At 27.8% G+C, this 16,153-nt stretch overlaps 5 protein-coding genes across 6 annotated transcripts; 2 read left to right on the plus strand and 3 right to left on the minus strand.

Moving 5' to 3' along the window:
• L(2)gd1 (lethal (2) giant discs 1) lies at positions 1 to 4,471 on the minus strand. 2 transcript variants are annotated; one of them, XM_074258013.1, is made up of 9 exons: positions 4,311 to 4,471; positions 3,907 to 4,033; positions 3,034 to 3,134; positions 2,638 to 2,953; positions 1,300 to 2,572; positions 755 to 1,021; positions 562 to 600; positions 416 to 506; positions 1 to 279 (listed from the first exon to the last, which is right to left on the minus strand). In XM_074258013.1, exons 1-9 carry the CDS (start codon positions 4,368 to 4,370, stop codon positions 160 to 162), a joined length of 2,394 nt encoding a protein of 797 aa, XP_074114114.1. In that variant the 5' UTR covers positions 4,371 to 4,471; the 3' UTR covers positions 1 to 159. The 2 variants fall into 2 exon arrangements, with proteins under 2 accessions (XP_074114114.1, XP_074114121.1); XM_074258020.1 differs by lacking the exon at positions 562 to 600.
• Positions 4,472 to 5,632: 1,161 nt separating this feature from the next.
• Positions 5,633 to 8,328, plus strand: Vhaac39-1 (V-type proton ATPase subunit VhaAC39-1). Its single transcript, XM_074258031.1, has 5 exons — positions 5,633 to 5,957; positions 6,073 to 6,423; positions 6,535 to 6,869; positions 7,405 to 7,482; positions 7,789 to 8,328. Exons 1-5 carry the CDS (start codon positions 5,837 to 5,839, stop codon positions 7,948 to 7,950), a joined length of 1,047 nt encoding a protein of 348 aa, XP_074114132.1. The 5' UTR covers positions 5,633 to 5,836; the 3' UTR covers positions 7,951 to 8,328.
• Thg (tRNA-histidine guanylyltransferase) lies at positions 7,930 to 9,986 on the minus strand. Its single transcript, XM_074258026.1, has 3 exons — positions 9,523 to 9,986; positions 9,066 to 9,310; positions 7,930 to 8,695 (listed from the first exon to the last, which is right to left on the minus strand). Exons 1-3 carry the CDS (start codon positions 9,872 to 9,874, stop codon positions 8,372 to 8,374), a joined length of 921 nt encoding a protein of 306 aa, XP_074114127.1. The 5' UTR covers positions 9,875 to 9,986; the 3' UTR covers positions 7,930 to 8,371.
• A 629-nt stretch (positions 9,987 to 10,615) lies between these two features.
• Positions 10,616 to 13,036, plus strand: Trf (TATA-box binding protein-related factor). The gene is made up of 4 exons (XM_074258040.1): positions 10,616 to 11,136; positions 11,248 to 11,360; positions 11,983 to 12,425; positions 12,719 to 13,036. The coding sequence occupies exons 1-4, from the start codon at positions 11,044 to 11,046 to the stop codon at positions 12,793 to 12,795; spliced, it is 726 nt and encodes a 241-aa protein (XP_074114141.1). The 5' UTR covers positions 10,616 to 11,043; the 3' UTR covers positions 12,796 to 13,036.
• A 386-nt stretch (positions 13,037 to 13,422) lies between these two features.
• 7b2 (Secretogranin_V domain-containing protein 7B2) lies at positions 13,423 to 15,480 on the minus strand. Its single transcript, XM_074258051.1, has 5 exons — positions 15,328 to 15,480; positions 14,992 to 15,079; positions 14,041 to 14,419; positions 13,786 to 13,973; positions 13,423 to 13,698 (listed from the first exon to the last, which is right to left on the minus strand). The coding sequence occupies exons 2-5, from the start codon at positions 15,061 to 15,063 to the stop codon at positions 13,624 to 13,626; spliced, it is 714 nt and encodes a 237-aa protein (XP_074114152.1). The 5' UTR covers positions 15,064 to 15,079; positions 15,328 to 15,480; the 3' UTR covers positions 13,423 to 13,623.
• Between the last annotated feature and the right edge of the window lie 673 nt (positions 15,481 to 16,153).

A 16,153-nucleotide genomic window follows, 5' to 3' on the forward strand; every position in this document is an offset into this window, starting at 1 on the left:
TTTTATTTATTTACAAGCTTTATTCATAAATACATTTGATAAAAAATAAATGATTGATTTATCACATCAATGTGCAATAAGGCATGCGCTTCGTAGTACAACTGTTAAAATATTTCCATAAAAGCAAAAAAAATTTTTTTTTTTTAATTAATTTGAAGATTAATTATCAATAACGAGCCATCGGTCGGTCATTTTTTCAATCTGCTTGGTTGTGATGGGGTTCCTCACACGGATTTTTACTTCCAGCTGTCCTCCAGCAGCTTTTCTTCCGTTCATTAACTGAAATAATTTTTTATTTTTATTATTAGTAATTAAAAAATTTTATTTTATTTTATTAATTATTAATAAATAATTTAATTTATACTGTCTTGGCATTGAAATTAAATTATAAATAAATAAATATTGTAATATATACCGGGAATGTGTCATGCAATATACATTGAGTTTCCAGTGGTTGAAGTTTAACAGTAACAGTACCCAGCAAATTGTCGCTTCGAAGAAATCCTCTGTAATAAAATAATAATTTAATTAAAATAAATAAACATTATTATTAAATCGTACCTGGGGTGTAGGCAACACATCAAAGGATTCGTTGAGCATCTGTAAATTAATATATCCTAATCTACAGGTGTACTTTTACGAATTTTCAATAAATACATAAATAAATAAATAAATAAAAATAGGAGAGAATTGTCTAAAAGTTTCTAACACAAGCAGGAAAATTATTATTAAATAAAAATAATTAAAAAATTACCCTTTGGACCATACTTGACACTTCAAAGAGTGTCGTTTATAAGTTCGCTGACACTGCCTGGAAGATCTGTCAATGCTACCGGTCAATGTAAAAGTCGCGTCGTACTCTGGAGTGCTCGTATTACGGACTGTCGATGTTCTGTCAGTGGGCGAGTTCTCTGTCGGGTAAGGGAACTCGTAGATAACGTAACTATCAACTTCTTTCGGGTAATTGACTCCGCGGATAATAGACAACTCGACATCACCGTCTGTTAAATCTGTACAGCTCCTGATGAAATTATGAATATTTTTAATTTTTGATTTTTTTTTTTTTTTTCAATTTAATTAAGTCTTAAAATTTTTTATAACTTAAAAAAATTAATTTTATCATTATAAACAGTGTTGGGTAAAAAAATAATTTAAAAAAATGACTGACTAAAAAAATCAATCATTTTTTTTTAAATTAGCAATTATCAAATACTTAAAAAAATAAAAAATTAACATTAAAAATATAATAACCCCCCAACACTGTTAAAAATGAAACCTAAATAAAAAAAATATAATTACTGAACAATAGCGTAAGTTTTAACTTCATAATGATGCTGTGGAGGCGGTAACCCATCTCTGCGTCTAACACGAAGCATATCCAAATCTCTACTGTACCCGAGAGCCATATTTTCCCACCTATTGTACCCGGGAACGTCACCGAGAGCCTTGGCATGATCACGCGTAGCCAAACAAACCTTCCTGTGCTTGATCAATTGCTTCTCCAAGTTATCATAAATTTCCTGATCAGTCCCAGTTGCTTCACTCGGCTGGTAATCATCAGAGGACACCAGAGCGAAGCTGTCATTAGAAGAAGCTGCGATGGAATTATGAAGTTCTTCTTTAGAAAGCGGAGACAGCGGAAGCGAGGCCATGTCTACTGGCAGCCCAGCTATGCTAGCCTGAATCAGAGGTTCAATCTGCTTCGCCTGTCTCAGGTAATCCTTGGCCAAGTCCAAGTCTCCGTCCTTCTTAGCAGCCAGTGCTGCGCGTTTAAATTCCATTTGTCGTTTCTGTAAAATAAAAGTTTGCTTCTCGGCTCGGGAAGTCATTGGCTTCCCTCGAGCCGGTGGGGTAGGTTTCTTCTCTGTCCCCGATTCAGCTTGCTCTGGCGGAGTCTTCGGAACTGGAGCTGGAGCTGGAACTGGAGCTGGAGCAGGCTTTGGAGCTGCTACGTTCAATACAATCGGAGGGAATCCCGGAGGAATCGGCAGTTCATCAACAGGAATGGGTCTTCCTTTAGAGTGAAGTTTTATCGCATCTTCGTATTGCTTGCAAATGCGACCGTATCTTCGGACTTTTGAAGAATTTCCTTCTTCTTCAGCAGCTGTCTTAGTCCGACGGTAGACTTCCAATCTTTCTTTCAGAGCACCCATGATATCTCCTCCAGTAACTGGAGCTGGATCAGGAGCTGCTGATGGTTCTTCACCAGAGTCTTGAACTTCGCTTTCTTCTTTAGCGGCATCTTGAGGTGGAGTTACCTCCGTTGCGGTTACAGCTGGTGAATTAGGTAAATCTGGCGTTGGTGGCATGTCGGATAAGTCAACAGGTTCTCCAGAATTCAGCGCTGATATGACAACGTCGAATTGCATTACTATTTTTAGATATTTAACAGCTTCTTCAAGCTGTCCGGATTTTCTCCAAGCAATTGCGGCTATTTTGTATTCTTGCTGGCGTTTTTTTAACAGCGCTAATTTTTCTTCATCAACTGGAATTGGTTCAGCTGCTGGGGGTACTTCTGGTGCTGGTTCAGGTGAAGTGGAATTTTCCAGTGGAATTTCTTGAGTATCAGGTTCTAAATTATATTATTTTAAAATAAAAAATGAACACAATACGTGGGTATAAATAGATGGAATATACCTTGATCAGCAGGAGTGTCTGGAGTTACTTGAGTCGCTGATCGCGGAAGCAAAGGTGGTATATCTGCTGAGTCGACGTTCTTCCCTGCTTTGGCGTCGCGTAGCATTCCTTGAAGCGTTTTCACACTGCGATTGTAACGACGAGCTTTTGAGGTGTCGTTTGTACTTTTTGCTTTCGACTCCGCTTGCTGGTAGAGATCTAGTCTTTCTTCCAGGAGTTTTACCAGTTCTTCGGAACCCGGGGATTCTGCTGGGCTAGATGGAGTTTCTTTGAGTTTTGGAGAATCGTCGTCATTTTTCAGAGCTTCCAGCTCGCTCTGAAATTTTTATAGTAATTATTTGTCATGATTTGATTTATTTTTTGGAAGGTAAATTATTTTTATTATCAATCAAGTACCAATAATTCTGGATCATCATCATCGCCGGATAATTCTTCGTCAGAACCGATTTCTTTGACTTCGAAGTTTAAATCTATTAGTTCTGTTGGTGGTTTAGGCGCTATAAAATTTCATGTAAAAATAAAATATTAATTTTTTTTTCAATTTTAATGTTGTTAATTTTATGATTAAAAAATCAAATTTTTTTTGTATTAATATAATTGCTGTAAAAAAAATAAAAATTTTTACATGGCTGTTAACAACATTAAAACTTCTCAATTTAAAAAGATGATAAAAGATTATTTTATTATTAATATCTAATCTTAATGTGTCATTGTCATCATAACTAAAAATAGAAGTATAATTTTCAAATAATAAATAATTTTAATTTTGTCTAATTAAAATTTATCTGTTTTAAAATTTACTTATTGCTATTTTAATAACATAGCTTGAAATATATTTTTGTACCACTGACTAATCAGCTAATAAAAGCAAAATAATTAAATTATCAAGTACCTGACAGTGTCATAAGTAAACAAATCGTGACATTAAAGTTAGCTGTCACTAGACAATTTTTAATTTTCTTTAACAAAAAAATTATTTTCAAAAAATTGCATTTTTAATTTATTAAAATTTCTACAAGTCTATTTTTTTAATAATTTTTTTTTGCTATAATTTGTTTGTTAAAAAAAAATTAAAATAATTTTGAAGTGACAGCTAAATTTAATGTCATTAATTTATCATGAAAATAAAATTAGCAGGCTTCTGAAAATTTTTAGGGTTTTTCTCATTAAAAAAATAAAAATAAAAATTTAACATGTTAAAAATTTGAAAAACTAAGAAAAAAAAAATTTGAATATCAGCTGATTTAAAATTAATTTTTAAAAACAAACCTGGACGTCTAGGCTGTGGATTATCTTCCATCGCCAGCTGATTTAATTCACTCTCCAGATCTTCATCATCTTCATCATCATCTGGGACCCCCATGGGATCAAAACCTCCCATAAAATCAATTCCCAACTATCAAAGAATAAACTTGTTATCATATCATCATCACCCAATAATAATAAAAATACATAAAAATTAAGTCAGCCGATATTTAAAAATTTTTAAGATTTTTTTTTTATTAAAAAAATGATTAGAAAAAAATGAAATAAAATTTGCATTTGTAAAAAATTATGAAATTGTAAGTGCAATTTAAAAAAAATTTTTTTTTGTTCTAATTTAATTATTAAAAAAAAAATCAAAAACGTCGGCTAACTTTATTATTATTAAAAATACATTTAAAATACTTTACCGGATTATTAGTCCGCGGTTTTCGTTCTTTCTTTTTTTCTTCTTTCTTTCTCCCAAACATAATTACAAAAAGAATAAAATGACACTAATAAAAAATTAAAAAACTATTCAATTACTCATCATGTGTCAATTATATACCAGCATCAAATTACGTGATAACCTTCACAACATAAAACCAAAAATTTATTTCCATTGACGTTTATATTAAACATTACTGGTTCTCCCCTTTTTATTAAAATAAATTTCCATTGGTTAAATCGCCGCTGCGCCTGATCAATGATCTCACAATACTGAAGTTAGCCGTCAGCTGTCAATTTAAAAAATTATAATAACAAATCAATTACAATCAAAAAATGCTTCTAAAAATTTTCACTTGTAATTTTTATTAATTTTTACATGTGAAACTTTTTAATTTAATTTTTTTTATAATAATTTAATTGTTACAAATATCTAAAAAAAATTTTTATTTTTATCTGTCAACTTTAGTGTCATGTGATATCTCTTGTCTCTCTCTCTCTCTAACCTTTAAACTCGACAACTGCCTCGCCTAGAATGTTATTAAAGTTAGCCGTTACTTAATCATTTTTTAATTTCATTTTTCTAGAAAAAATTATTCATAAAAAATTGGATTTTTAATTTCTACATGTCAATTTTTTTTACCATGATTTATTTGTTAAAAAAATTCTCAAGATTATTTATTAAATATCTGTTAAATTAAATAATAACAAAGTAAGCCAACGTTTTTAATGTTTTAATTTTTTTTTTTAACAATTAAATTACAACAAAAAATTTTATTTTAAAATTACATGTGAAATTTTTTTTTTAATAAAATAAATTATTAAAATTTTTAAATGTTGGCTAACTTAATTTTCATCTAAATTAATTTTATGACATTAAAGTTAGCTGTCACTTGAAAATTTTTGAATTTTTTTTAACAAACAAATTTGCTCCAAAAAATTATTTTAAAAAAATTGCATTTGTAGTTTTTTAAAATTTCTAAATGTAAATTTTTTTTGCCATAATTTATTTGTTACAAAAATTTTAAAAATTATCAACTATCTGGTAAGTTTGTTTTCATTAAAATTCCTACAAGTCCATTTTTTAATAATTTTGTTTGCTATAATTTATTTGTTAAAAAAAATTTTTTAAATTGTGAAATGACAGCTAAATTTATGAGATTAAAGTTAGTTGTCACTTTACAATTGTTTTAATTTTTTTTAACAAATAAATTATAGCATAAAAAAATTATCAAGTGACAGCTAACTTTAATGTCATCTTTATTTTCATTCACCTAAAGCAAAAGAGACATCTTGTTTAACAGCCGATACTACTTATATATAACTACAAACTATTCTAAATACTCAGCCAACTTCAGACAATTCGGTCATATGATCCAGGTCTGGTGATAGTAGGGCGAGTCCAGTGTCTCTAATCTCCATTTACAATAGTCTTGCCAGAAAAAAAATAATTTATCGACTAGTTTGTGTTTTTAAAAATATTATTAAAAATAAATAATTAATAATAACCATGAAGGGCTGCTTGTTCAATATCGACAATGGTTATCTTGAAGGTTTGTGCCGTGGATTCAAGTGTGGAATCCTTCAACAAAGTGATTATCTTAATTTAGTTCAATGTGAAACACTCGAAGGTATGTTTTTAATTTAATTTTATTTATTATTTTTTTTTTTAACATCTCTAATTAAAAAAATATATTAATACTTTTTTTTTTATTTTTATTTTTACTTAATTTGACAATTTGACAGATTTAAAATTACATCTCGCTGGTACTGACTACGGCAGTTTTCTGGCAAACGAGCCCTCACCATTAGCTGTCAGTGTCATCGATGACAAGCTAAGAGAAAAATTAGTTATTGAGTTCCAGCATATGCGTAATCACTCCGTGGAACCTCTGTCACAGTTCCTGGACTTTATAACCTACAGTTACATGATTGATAATATTATCCTGCTGATAACTGGGACTCTTCACCAGCGACCGATTTCCGAATTGATTCCCAAGTGTCATCCGCTGGGTAGCTTCGAGCAAATGGAAGCTATCCATGTCGCAGCAACTCCTGCTGAATTGTACAATGCAGTATTAGTTGATACTCCACTTGGTAACTTTAATTATTTTTAACTATTGATTAAAAATTATTTTTAACTATTGATTAAAAAATTATTTTTGAGAATTTTAAAGATTACTGGAAAGTAATTGTTTTATTTTTTAGCTCCATTTTTCGTCGACTGTATCTCTGAGCAAGATTTGGACGAGATGAACATTGAAATTATCAGAAACACTTTGTACAAAGCTTACTTGGAGGCTTTTTACACTTTTTGCAAAGACATCGGAGGCACTACTGCTGATACTATGTGCGAGATTCTAGCTTTTGAGGCGGACAGACGTGCTATTATCATCACGATCAATTCTTTCGGTACTGAGCTCGGTAAGGATGATCGAGCCAAGTTGTACCCACGCTGCGGTCGGCTTAATCCTGATGGACTTGCTGCCTTGGCTCGGGCTGATGATTACGAACAAGTTAAAGCTGTTGCTGAGTATTATGCTGTAAGTTTACAAGTATTTTTTTATGGATATTTAGATTTTTAATTTAATACCAATAATCTATTTTTGATGATGAGTATTTAGGCTGCTTTCAAAACTGCTCCATTTCTAGATACATAATTAAGAAATGACCTTGTATCTCGTGAACTATTGACATTTTAAAACATTTAAGTTCATCTCGATGTTACACTCATCGAGACCTTTCATTTGAGTACCCACATCAATTTTTCATATATTTATATATATTATATATATGTATATATGAAAAATATATGAAAATGCAGGTGGGTACTCAAATGAAAGGTCTTGATGAGTGTAACATCGAGATGAGCTTATATCTTTAAAAATATCAGTAGTTAAAAGAGTATAGTGCAGTTTAACAAACGTCATACTTTTATAAAACAAAATTTTATTTATTTATAGTTCACAAGTTACGGCAGTCACATAGTGACTGCAAGGTTGCTCGTTTTATTTAATTTATTATTTTCTTATTTTAGTTTAAAGAAGACATTACTTATTGATTTTTTTTTCTTTTTAGGAATACAGTGCATTGTTTGAAGGCGCTGGTAATAATCCTGGAGATAAGACTCTCGAAGATAAATTTTTTGAGCATGAGGTAATTTTTTTCAATACAATTTAAAAGTTAGCTGACTACTGTTAATTTTTTCAATTCTTATGAAAAATTAATTACAATCGAAAAAATTCTTTTAAAAAATTCCACTAATAATTTTTTTTTTTAATTTTCACAAGTAGAATTTAAAAAAAAATTTTTTTACAGTTATTAAATAGTAAAAAAATTATAAAAAAATTTTTGATGTTTGCCAACTGTAGTGTAATTCAACAAAAATTATTTAGTTTAATTTTGATATTATAAAACACTAAAATTATTTAATTCTAAAGTAAAAAATAATTTTATTTTCAGGTACGCTTGAATGTGCATGCATTCCTTCAACAATTTCATTTTGGAGTATTTTACAGTTATTTAAAGCTTAAAGAACAAGAGTGCCGCAACATTGTCTGGATCTCTGAGTGCGTTGCTCAAAAACATCGCGCTAAAATCGACAACTACATCCCGATATTTTAAGCGAAGTTTTTTTTTTTTAATTTCAAGCCCATGATAAAAATATAAAATGTGTACATTAAAAATCAGTTAAACAAACGACCTCATCTATTAAGCTGTTGTTGACGCCTTGATACATAACGGCGTATTTTATTATTTACTGAGGCAAAATGTATAGAGTATTAATATTAACCGAGAGTTAACTTGTTATTATCATTATTAAGTAATAATATATGTTACAAAATAATTATTGCATTCCATTCTAAAATCGTGTACCCAAATTAACCAATACCTTCAATCATATAAATATATAAATAAATATTATAAATGTGTATGTATAATGTATATCATTGTAAGAAAGATAGACAAATTGATAGATAATAAAAAAAATCCATAACTTTATTTTTTTTTTTTTTTTTTTTTTTTTTTTTTTTTTAGTTAAATACTAAATGAAAAGTTTTTTTGTTACTTCAGGTAAATTTTCAATATTTTGCGAATTTGATGATTTTTTGTAAGTTAAATTATTTTTCACTTTAGCTTTTGGGTTTAAAATCTCGGGATGTTCTTTCCAAAATCGGTCTCCTATGATGTCTTCATTCAGAATCAGCACTGTTGACTTAATTTTACCATTTTCGTCTGGTATTAATTTTTTAATTATCGTTGTACCTTTCCGATATATCGGCAGTTCGTTGTTGTAATTAATTCCAAAACTATCGAAAAGTAAATCGTTCTTTTGGCTACTGACTGTTCCTTTTAATTTTTCTTGAGCCTGTAAATTAAAATTTTAAAGTTATTAAAATTTATTTTTATGTTTAGGAAGTTGTGGAAATTATATACACGGAAAAAATAAGATGACACTGGATACCATCGTAGATTATACTGAGTGAAAAAATTTTTTAGACAATAGCTAGTATAATCCAGATTACAATGAGTATAATCCAGATTACAATGAGTATAATTTAGATTACAATGAGTATAATCTCGATTATAATGAGTATAATCCAGATATCACGCAGTATAATCTAGATTTTTCTAGTTACTATCTGAAATTTTTTTTCACCACAGATATCACTGAGTGTAATCTGGGATGATATTCAGTGTCATCTTATTCTTTACGTGTATTAAAATTACTAGCTTACTTCTGCAGTAGTCATATTTTGTCGTTGCACTAAATTCCAAAAGCAAGTGTTGTATAAATTATTAATGTGAACATCAGCTTGCCTCCAGGACAAATAATCTCTCAATTCTTGGTCTGATGAGTAGAGTACCACTCTGGCATCAAAGGACGGTGGATATTTCAAGGCACATTCTGTAAAGGAATCACTCCAGTGGAATGTATACGCCGATGAGAAAAGAGAATTAACGTAAGTTAGCAGTTTAGTTTCTGTAAAAAATAAAAATTAATAATTACTTGGTATTATATTTATTATTTAGAAATAAAATAATTTATCATGGTTAAATTAGTTGACTGCTGAAAAAAATTATTTTTAATTTTTTAAAATTTCTAAATGTCCATTTTTTTACTAATTTTTTTTTTTTTCACTGATTTATTTCTTAAAAAAATAAAATTTGATAAATGAAATAAATAAAAATTACCTCGGCGATTATAAGCCATAGTTTCTTTCCTAAAAATGAACGAATACTCATCACTCTGTCCAAATGCTAACACAATGTCATAAAACTCTTTGATTACCGTGGAAGCGGCCTTGTTCATCAAATCAAGAGCCCTGATATCATTAGGCTTCAAAAACTTGTGGTCGTCTGAGAATTTTGAAAAATTTTTTCCATCTATCCTCACGACAATCCAACAGTTTGGCAGACAAAAGGTATCTTGCTCATTTCGTCTCACATACTCAAATTTACTTTTCGCCATCGCTGATGAAGTTTTTATAAAACGATTTATTATAACAGGCACTGACAGATTTAATTTTGAAAAAATAGAACACATTAAAATATTATTGCAAGTGATTATTGAACAAAAACTGTTGTTTATTTTTAAATCCAGCACATGGTTGCATTTATTTACCTTTTTTGTTTTTAAGGTTATGAATGTTTGGAGCGAAGTTCCAGGTGTCATCTAGAAAATGTATGAAAATTAACTTAGCAAATAGTTGATCATTTTAAAAATTTTTGTAACAAATAAATTATGGCAAAAAAAAAATTTTAAAAAACTACAAATACAATTTTTTTAAAATAATTTTTTGGAGCAAATTTATTTGTTAAAAAAAATTTTTAAATTATCAAGTGACAGCTAACTTTAATGTCATAAAAAATGTTATTGACACAAATTTAATTTTCAAATACTAAAATCAAAATCAGCTGACATTTAATATTTTACTTAAAAAATTATTTAGTTCTAGAAAATTATTTTTAAAAATTTAATTTATAATTTTTGACAATTTGTAAAAGTAGAATTTTTTATAACAATAAGTTAGCCGACAAAAAAACTTACCAAATGTTTCTTAATTTTATTATCATTAATTAATGTATTAAAAAAAAATTTTATTTCAATGAATAATTATTTTAAATAATTAAAAATTAAATTAATTATTACTTTTATCATCCTTATATTTCTAGTAAGATTTATGACCTGTCAAAAAATAAATATTTACAATTTTTAAAACTAATTTTTTTCGCGCGAAAATTAAATAGCGCTGCAAGTACTTTCTCTTAACAGCTGGATAATAAGAATACTAAAAATTCCACGGATTATTTAATCTGTACGCGTAGCCGAATGTTTCACAGCTAACTGAATCACACACCGCATCCTGCAATCGTAGGTTCGATCCCTGAAGAAGCAAGAATTTTTTTCTTCAAGAGAAACAAATTCGTGATTGATAAAACGTCACTGTCATTTCACTTATATATAATTCCTCAATCACTTAAATTTTACCGTGTAAGTTAATTTATAAAATTTGAAACATTCCCTAGTTACTCACCAAAGTCACTAGTTGCCGACAATCTGAATAAATTTTAGTGCCAACAAAAAAAATAATCACAGTAGTTGTAAAAAGTCTCATCAGCATCTGGAAGACTTTCAAAACTCCACGTGATAGGTGACAACTGTTTAAAATAATAATTTCAAGTGTTATTAAATTGTAAATAGAATAATTAATAATGTCCGGGCAAAATGATGAGTTGAAGCGGCTACTTGGTAGTCCTAGCCCGAGAAGAGGTTCTGATGACAATATCATGGCTCCACCGCTCTCTGTAAGTAAAGGTTATAATGTTTTAGTTTTTATTTATTTATTTATTTGTTGATAATAATAATAATAATAATAATAATAATAATAATAATAATTATTATTATTATTATTTTAGACAAATGTTCCGAAACCTAGTACAACACAAAGCGGTACTAGCAATCCTCAAGCTTCTATGACAGCTTCAACTCCGGCTACTAGTCAAAAAGAAGTGTTGGAACCTGTCATACAGTAAGTTTTTGAAATTTAATAATTATTTTATTAATTAAAAATTATAACACTAAAAAAAATTTTTTTAAGTAAACAAGTATGAAAAATTTAAGTCTAAAAATTCACATGTAAATAAATTAAAAAAGTACATGTGATATTTATTCAAACATCTGACAATTTATTTTACAAGTCGATTATAAAAAAAAAATTTTTTTTAGATATTTATAGCAATTCAATTATTATAAAAAAAATTAAATTAAAAAGTTTCACATGTAAAAATTAATAAAAATTACAAATGAAAATTTTAAGAAGCATTTTTTTATTGTAATTAATTTATTAAAAAAATTTTTTAAATTAACAGCTGACTGCTAATTTCAGTATTATTACAGATATTAAAAATTTTTTTTTAATTTTATGGCAATAAAATTATTACAAAAAAAAATTATAATACTAATGTTAGCCGACGTTTTTAATTTTGTGATTTTTTTTTTAATAATTAGTGTACAAATAGTGATCATAAACTATCAAATATTATATTTTTCTTTTCTTTCAAATTTTTTTAAATTAAAAAAATTTTTTTAATTTTTTAAATTTCTTAAAAAAAAAAAAAATTAATACTTATTAAGATCTGTAATAAATTTAGGAACGTTGTCTCGACTGTCAATTTAGAAACTGAGTTGAACCTAATGAAAATAAACGCTTGCACGCGTAACTCCGAGTACAACCCAGCGAGATTCACTGGACTGGTGATGAGAATCCGGAACCCGCGAGCTACTGCGCTAATATTCAGATCAGGAAAGTTAGTTTGCACTGGGGCGCGGTGCGAGGAGGACTCTTACCTAGCGACCCGGAAATTCGCGAGAATCATCCAGAAAATAGGCTTTCACGTGAAGTTCAAGGACTTTAAAATTCAAAATATCGTGGCGACTTGCGACCTGAAGTTTCCTATAAAACTGGAGAGTTTATGCGAGTCTCATGGAAATTTTACTTCCTATGAACCGGAGTTGTATCCTGGACTCATTTATCGGTTAATTGCTCCGAGGATTGTTTTGCTTATTTTTGTAAATGGAAAAATTGTTATGACAGGTAATTATTTTTCACAGTTTATCTATTTAATATATAAATTATTTTTTTTTAACAATTAAGGAGATCCAAGTAGCTTCCTAGTGTAAAGAATGTCTAGAAAAAAATATTACGTAAAAATACTTTTAAATTAATAAAATTTTTGAGGAAATTTCGGAAAAATTTACTCATTAAATAATTATTAACATTTAAAAAGGCGATTTTTTTTTTTAATTTCACACTAGTTGTGCCTTTTAAGATTTTACAGAAAATATTGTTGCTGATTAATTAATTAGTTATTGATTTATTATTTATAGGAGCAAAAGACCGAGAAGATTTGACAACTGCCCTCAGCAAAATATACACAACGCTGCTGAGTTATCGGAAAAAATAGCAAAAATTATTGCTGGTAATTTTAATCACCATCAAAGTTCTTGCGATAATATTAGTTGGAATGTTAATACGATATTTATATGTTTATAGTTATTTTTATTGAAATTTATAAAATTGAGATAATTCAATTAACTCAAAAATTTTATTCACAATTATTTTCAAACGATCAAAAATCGAAAATGTACATATTCATTAATTAATCTTCTATTTAAATTGATTGTAAGTGTAAAAAAATTTTGTCGAGATTATTTATTATTAATATTTAAAAATGAGTTCATTTTTTTGTGGAATGTCTCTTTAGATAAATACTTATCTAAATATTTTAGTAGGTATAAAAAATTTTGCATTTAAATTATACATTTTTTGTTTATTGTATTTACTTAAATAGCACCATTCATAATTATAATTGTATTTCACTTTCATTAAATTAAGTAGTTTCATGCATAATATATTTGTATCTTGTCTTTTTGTTAAAAATACTCAAGTAATAGACATTTATTAAAATTTGTCAATTTTCAACGTTAAAAATAAATTATATATAATATATTTCATTGTATAATATATTTTATGTATATTAACTTTTTTTGTATTTATTAGTTATAATTTATAATTTATAAATAATGATATATTTTTAGTTCCACACCAATTTTCACACGAATATTTTCTAAATATTTTTTTTAATATATATTTAAATCGATAATATATTTTATATTAGACCATTGAGTATATACTTTGGTTTTCCATCAAAATTAAAATATATAATTTCGAAAAAAATTTACGAGATTTTTGAGATAAAATTTTGAGGGTCAACCAATTTTATAAATATTTTTTAATATGAAAATACATTGATCCCTTTTTTAGCTGCAATTGGCAACTTTTCACCCCGGAAATAAGGATTACCCTCCTGAAAAAAAATTAATAATATTTTATTAAATTATTTTTCACTTATTATTAATTATTAATATTAAAATATTGATTAAAAAAAATCAACCTGTAAACTTCCAACAATTTTTTCAAATTCAGAATTGGCAATTTGTCCACTCATAGCTTGATTATTTTCATTGTTGTTGTTCAAACAATCAAGCATATGTTCGCTGTCACACATGCAGTCTTGAGATGCCTGAAAATCGCGACTAAAAGCTGCGGTGTTTTCAAAATTTTCCAGACAATTGTTGACGCCTGAAAAAAAAATATAATAGTTTTATTAACTTGTTTTTTGAGGCAACAAAAATATTTATAAAAGTACTTGTGTATCCGATTGGGCACGGATTTGGAGGAGTGCAATAAGCTGGAAGAGTATTCTCGGATTTCTCTTCCTTGGGTCCCTTGGGCTCGGCAGCTTGAACCTTGTGTCTATCTTCACCCGCTTCGTCGTTCATTCTCTGGTTGGCTACAAGACTACTGTGTCTCAGGTACTCGTGATCGCGGATACTTGGATTAGGATTAAGCGTTTCCATTTCTTCGTAATCAATCGACATTTCTGCTGGGATTTCTTTGGCTTTCTCGAAGTCTTCGGCGTCGCGAACCATCTCTGGGTAATCCAGATAAGAGTCTGCTGTTTCTGCTAGGTCTTTGCTCATATGATCAATTATATCTCGGAGAAGTATATCCGAGTATAGAGGGACCTTTTTTTTAACATAAAAAATTATTTTTTTTCTTAACTAATGCCGTTTTTAAAGATTTAAGCTCATCCCGATGTTACACTCATCAAGAGCTTTCATTTGAGTACCCACATGCATTTTTTATATATTTTTCATATATACATATATATATATATATATATATATATATATATATATATATATATATATATATATATATATATATATATATATATATATATATATATATATATATATATATATATATATATATATATATATATGAAAAATTGATGTGGGTATTCAAATGAAAGGTCTCGATGAGTGTAACATCGGGATGAGCTTATATCTTTAGAAATGTCACTATTTTACGAGATACAAGGTCATTTCTTAATTATGTATTTAGAGAGTATTTTCGAATTCAGCCCAAATGCTTATCATAATTAATTGACTATTGGTGAGAATGATATGAAACCTTGAAAAGGCACAAATTCAAATCAAGACCATTGCAATGACATTTTAGGTTCGAATTTTATGATTATTATAATTATTATTATAAATTTAAAAAATTTTTAAAAATAACAATATAAAATTACCTTTAAAGATGGCATATACATTGTTCCTTCAACAATCGTAATAATTGTTAATACTCCAATTGTTAATATCATATTTATAATTTAAAAACTGAAAAATATAAAAAATTCATTATTTTACAAACATATTCTTATAATTTTCAAATTTATCAAATCACAAAAAAGTAAAAACTAAAAAAAAAAAAAATTATTAATATCATTCACAAATTTACGAATATTTTATCTCCATTTTAGTAATTTGACTTCAAATTCTTCGACTATATATTTTAAGTCTAGGTCAAAAAACTCTAAAAAAATTATTACAAGTAATAAAGTAGAATAATTGAAAAAGTAACTTACTATCGGATAAATGTAGAATAATGTTTATTACCACAAATAAATAAATAGTTTTAGCAACAAAATAATGCGTGTGTGTTAAACTGGGCAATTTGAGGCTTCAGAACGCACGAGCAAGAATATCGCGCCTTCTCCGGTGTTGCTCGGTATTAAAGTATTGATCACCTAACAAACGGATGTTCGTAACGCGCTTTACTTTTCTCACGTGAATTTACCGCCCACGCTTATCCCTTGTACTCGACTTTGCATCGCTCGGTACGGGTAAAGTCGGCGTACACGACCTATATCTATTTTATTGATGATATAAGTTACATGTTCATCCTTTTAATTTCGAATTTTTATCTATTAAAAATATGATTTATCAAAAATATATTTTTCCTCCAATTTATAATTCAAAAATTTTTAGTTTAAAAATTTAATTGAATAAAATTAACAATAAAAATTAATTAAACACAGAAAAAAAAATTTTTTTGATCCAAAAAAATTATAAGGAAGATCGAAATTATTTTGGAGCAAGAAGAAATTTTTTTAGCTTAAAAAAATTTAATTTTGTTCAAAAAATTTTAACTTTAGTCAATAAATTTTCAGTCTTCTTTAAGATTTTCTTGATTTAAAAAAATTTACGCTTGACTCAAGGCTTTTTTTCTTTCTGTATAGAAAAAAAATGAATTTTAATTGTTGATATTTTATAAAAAAAATTTTTTTCTTTTAAAAAAGCTTCCAATTTTTTTTAAAAATGAAAACTAAAAATTTAATTAAAAAAAATTTTTTAAATAAAAAAAAATTCTTGGACTTTAAATGATTGACAAATCATGACATTAAAGTTAAC

This window comes from Cotesia typhae, unplaced genomic scaffold (assembly GCF_013202065.1).
Source record: "Cotesia typhae breed Kobodo isofemale line unplaced genomic scaffold, CoteBio_Ctyphae contig_123, whole genome shotgun sequence".
Classification (NCBI taxonomy): Eukaryota; Metazoa; Arthropoda; class Insecta; order Hymenoptera; family Braconidae; genus Cotesia; species Cotesia typhae.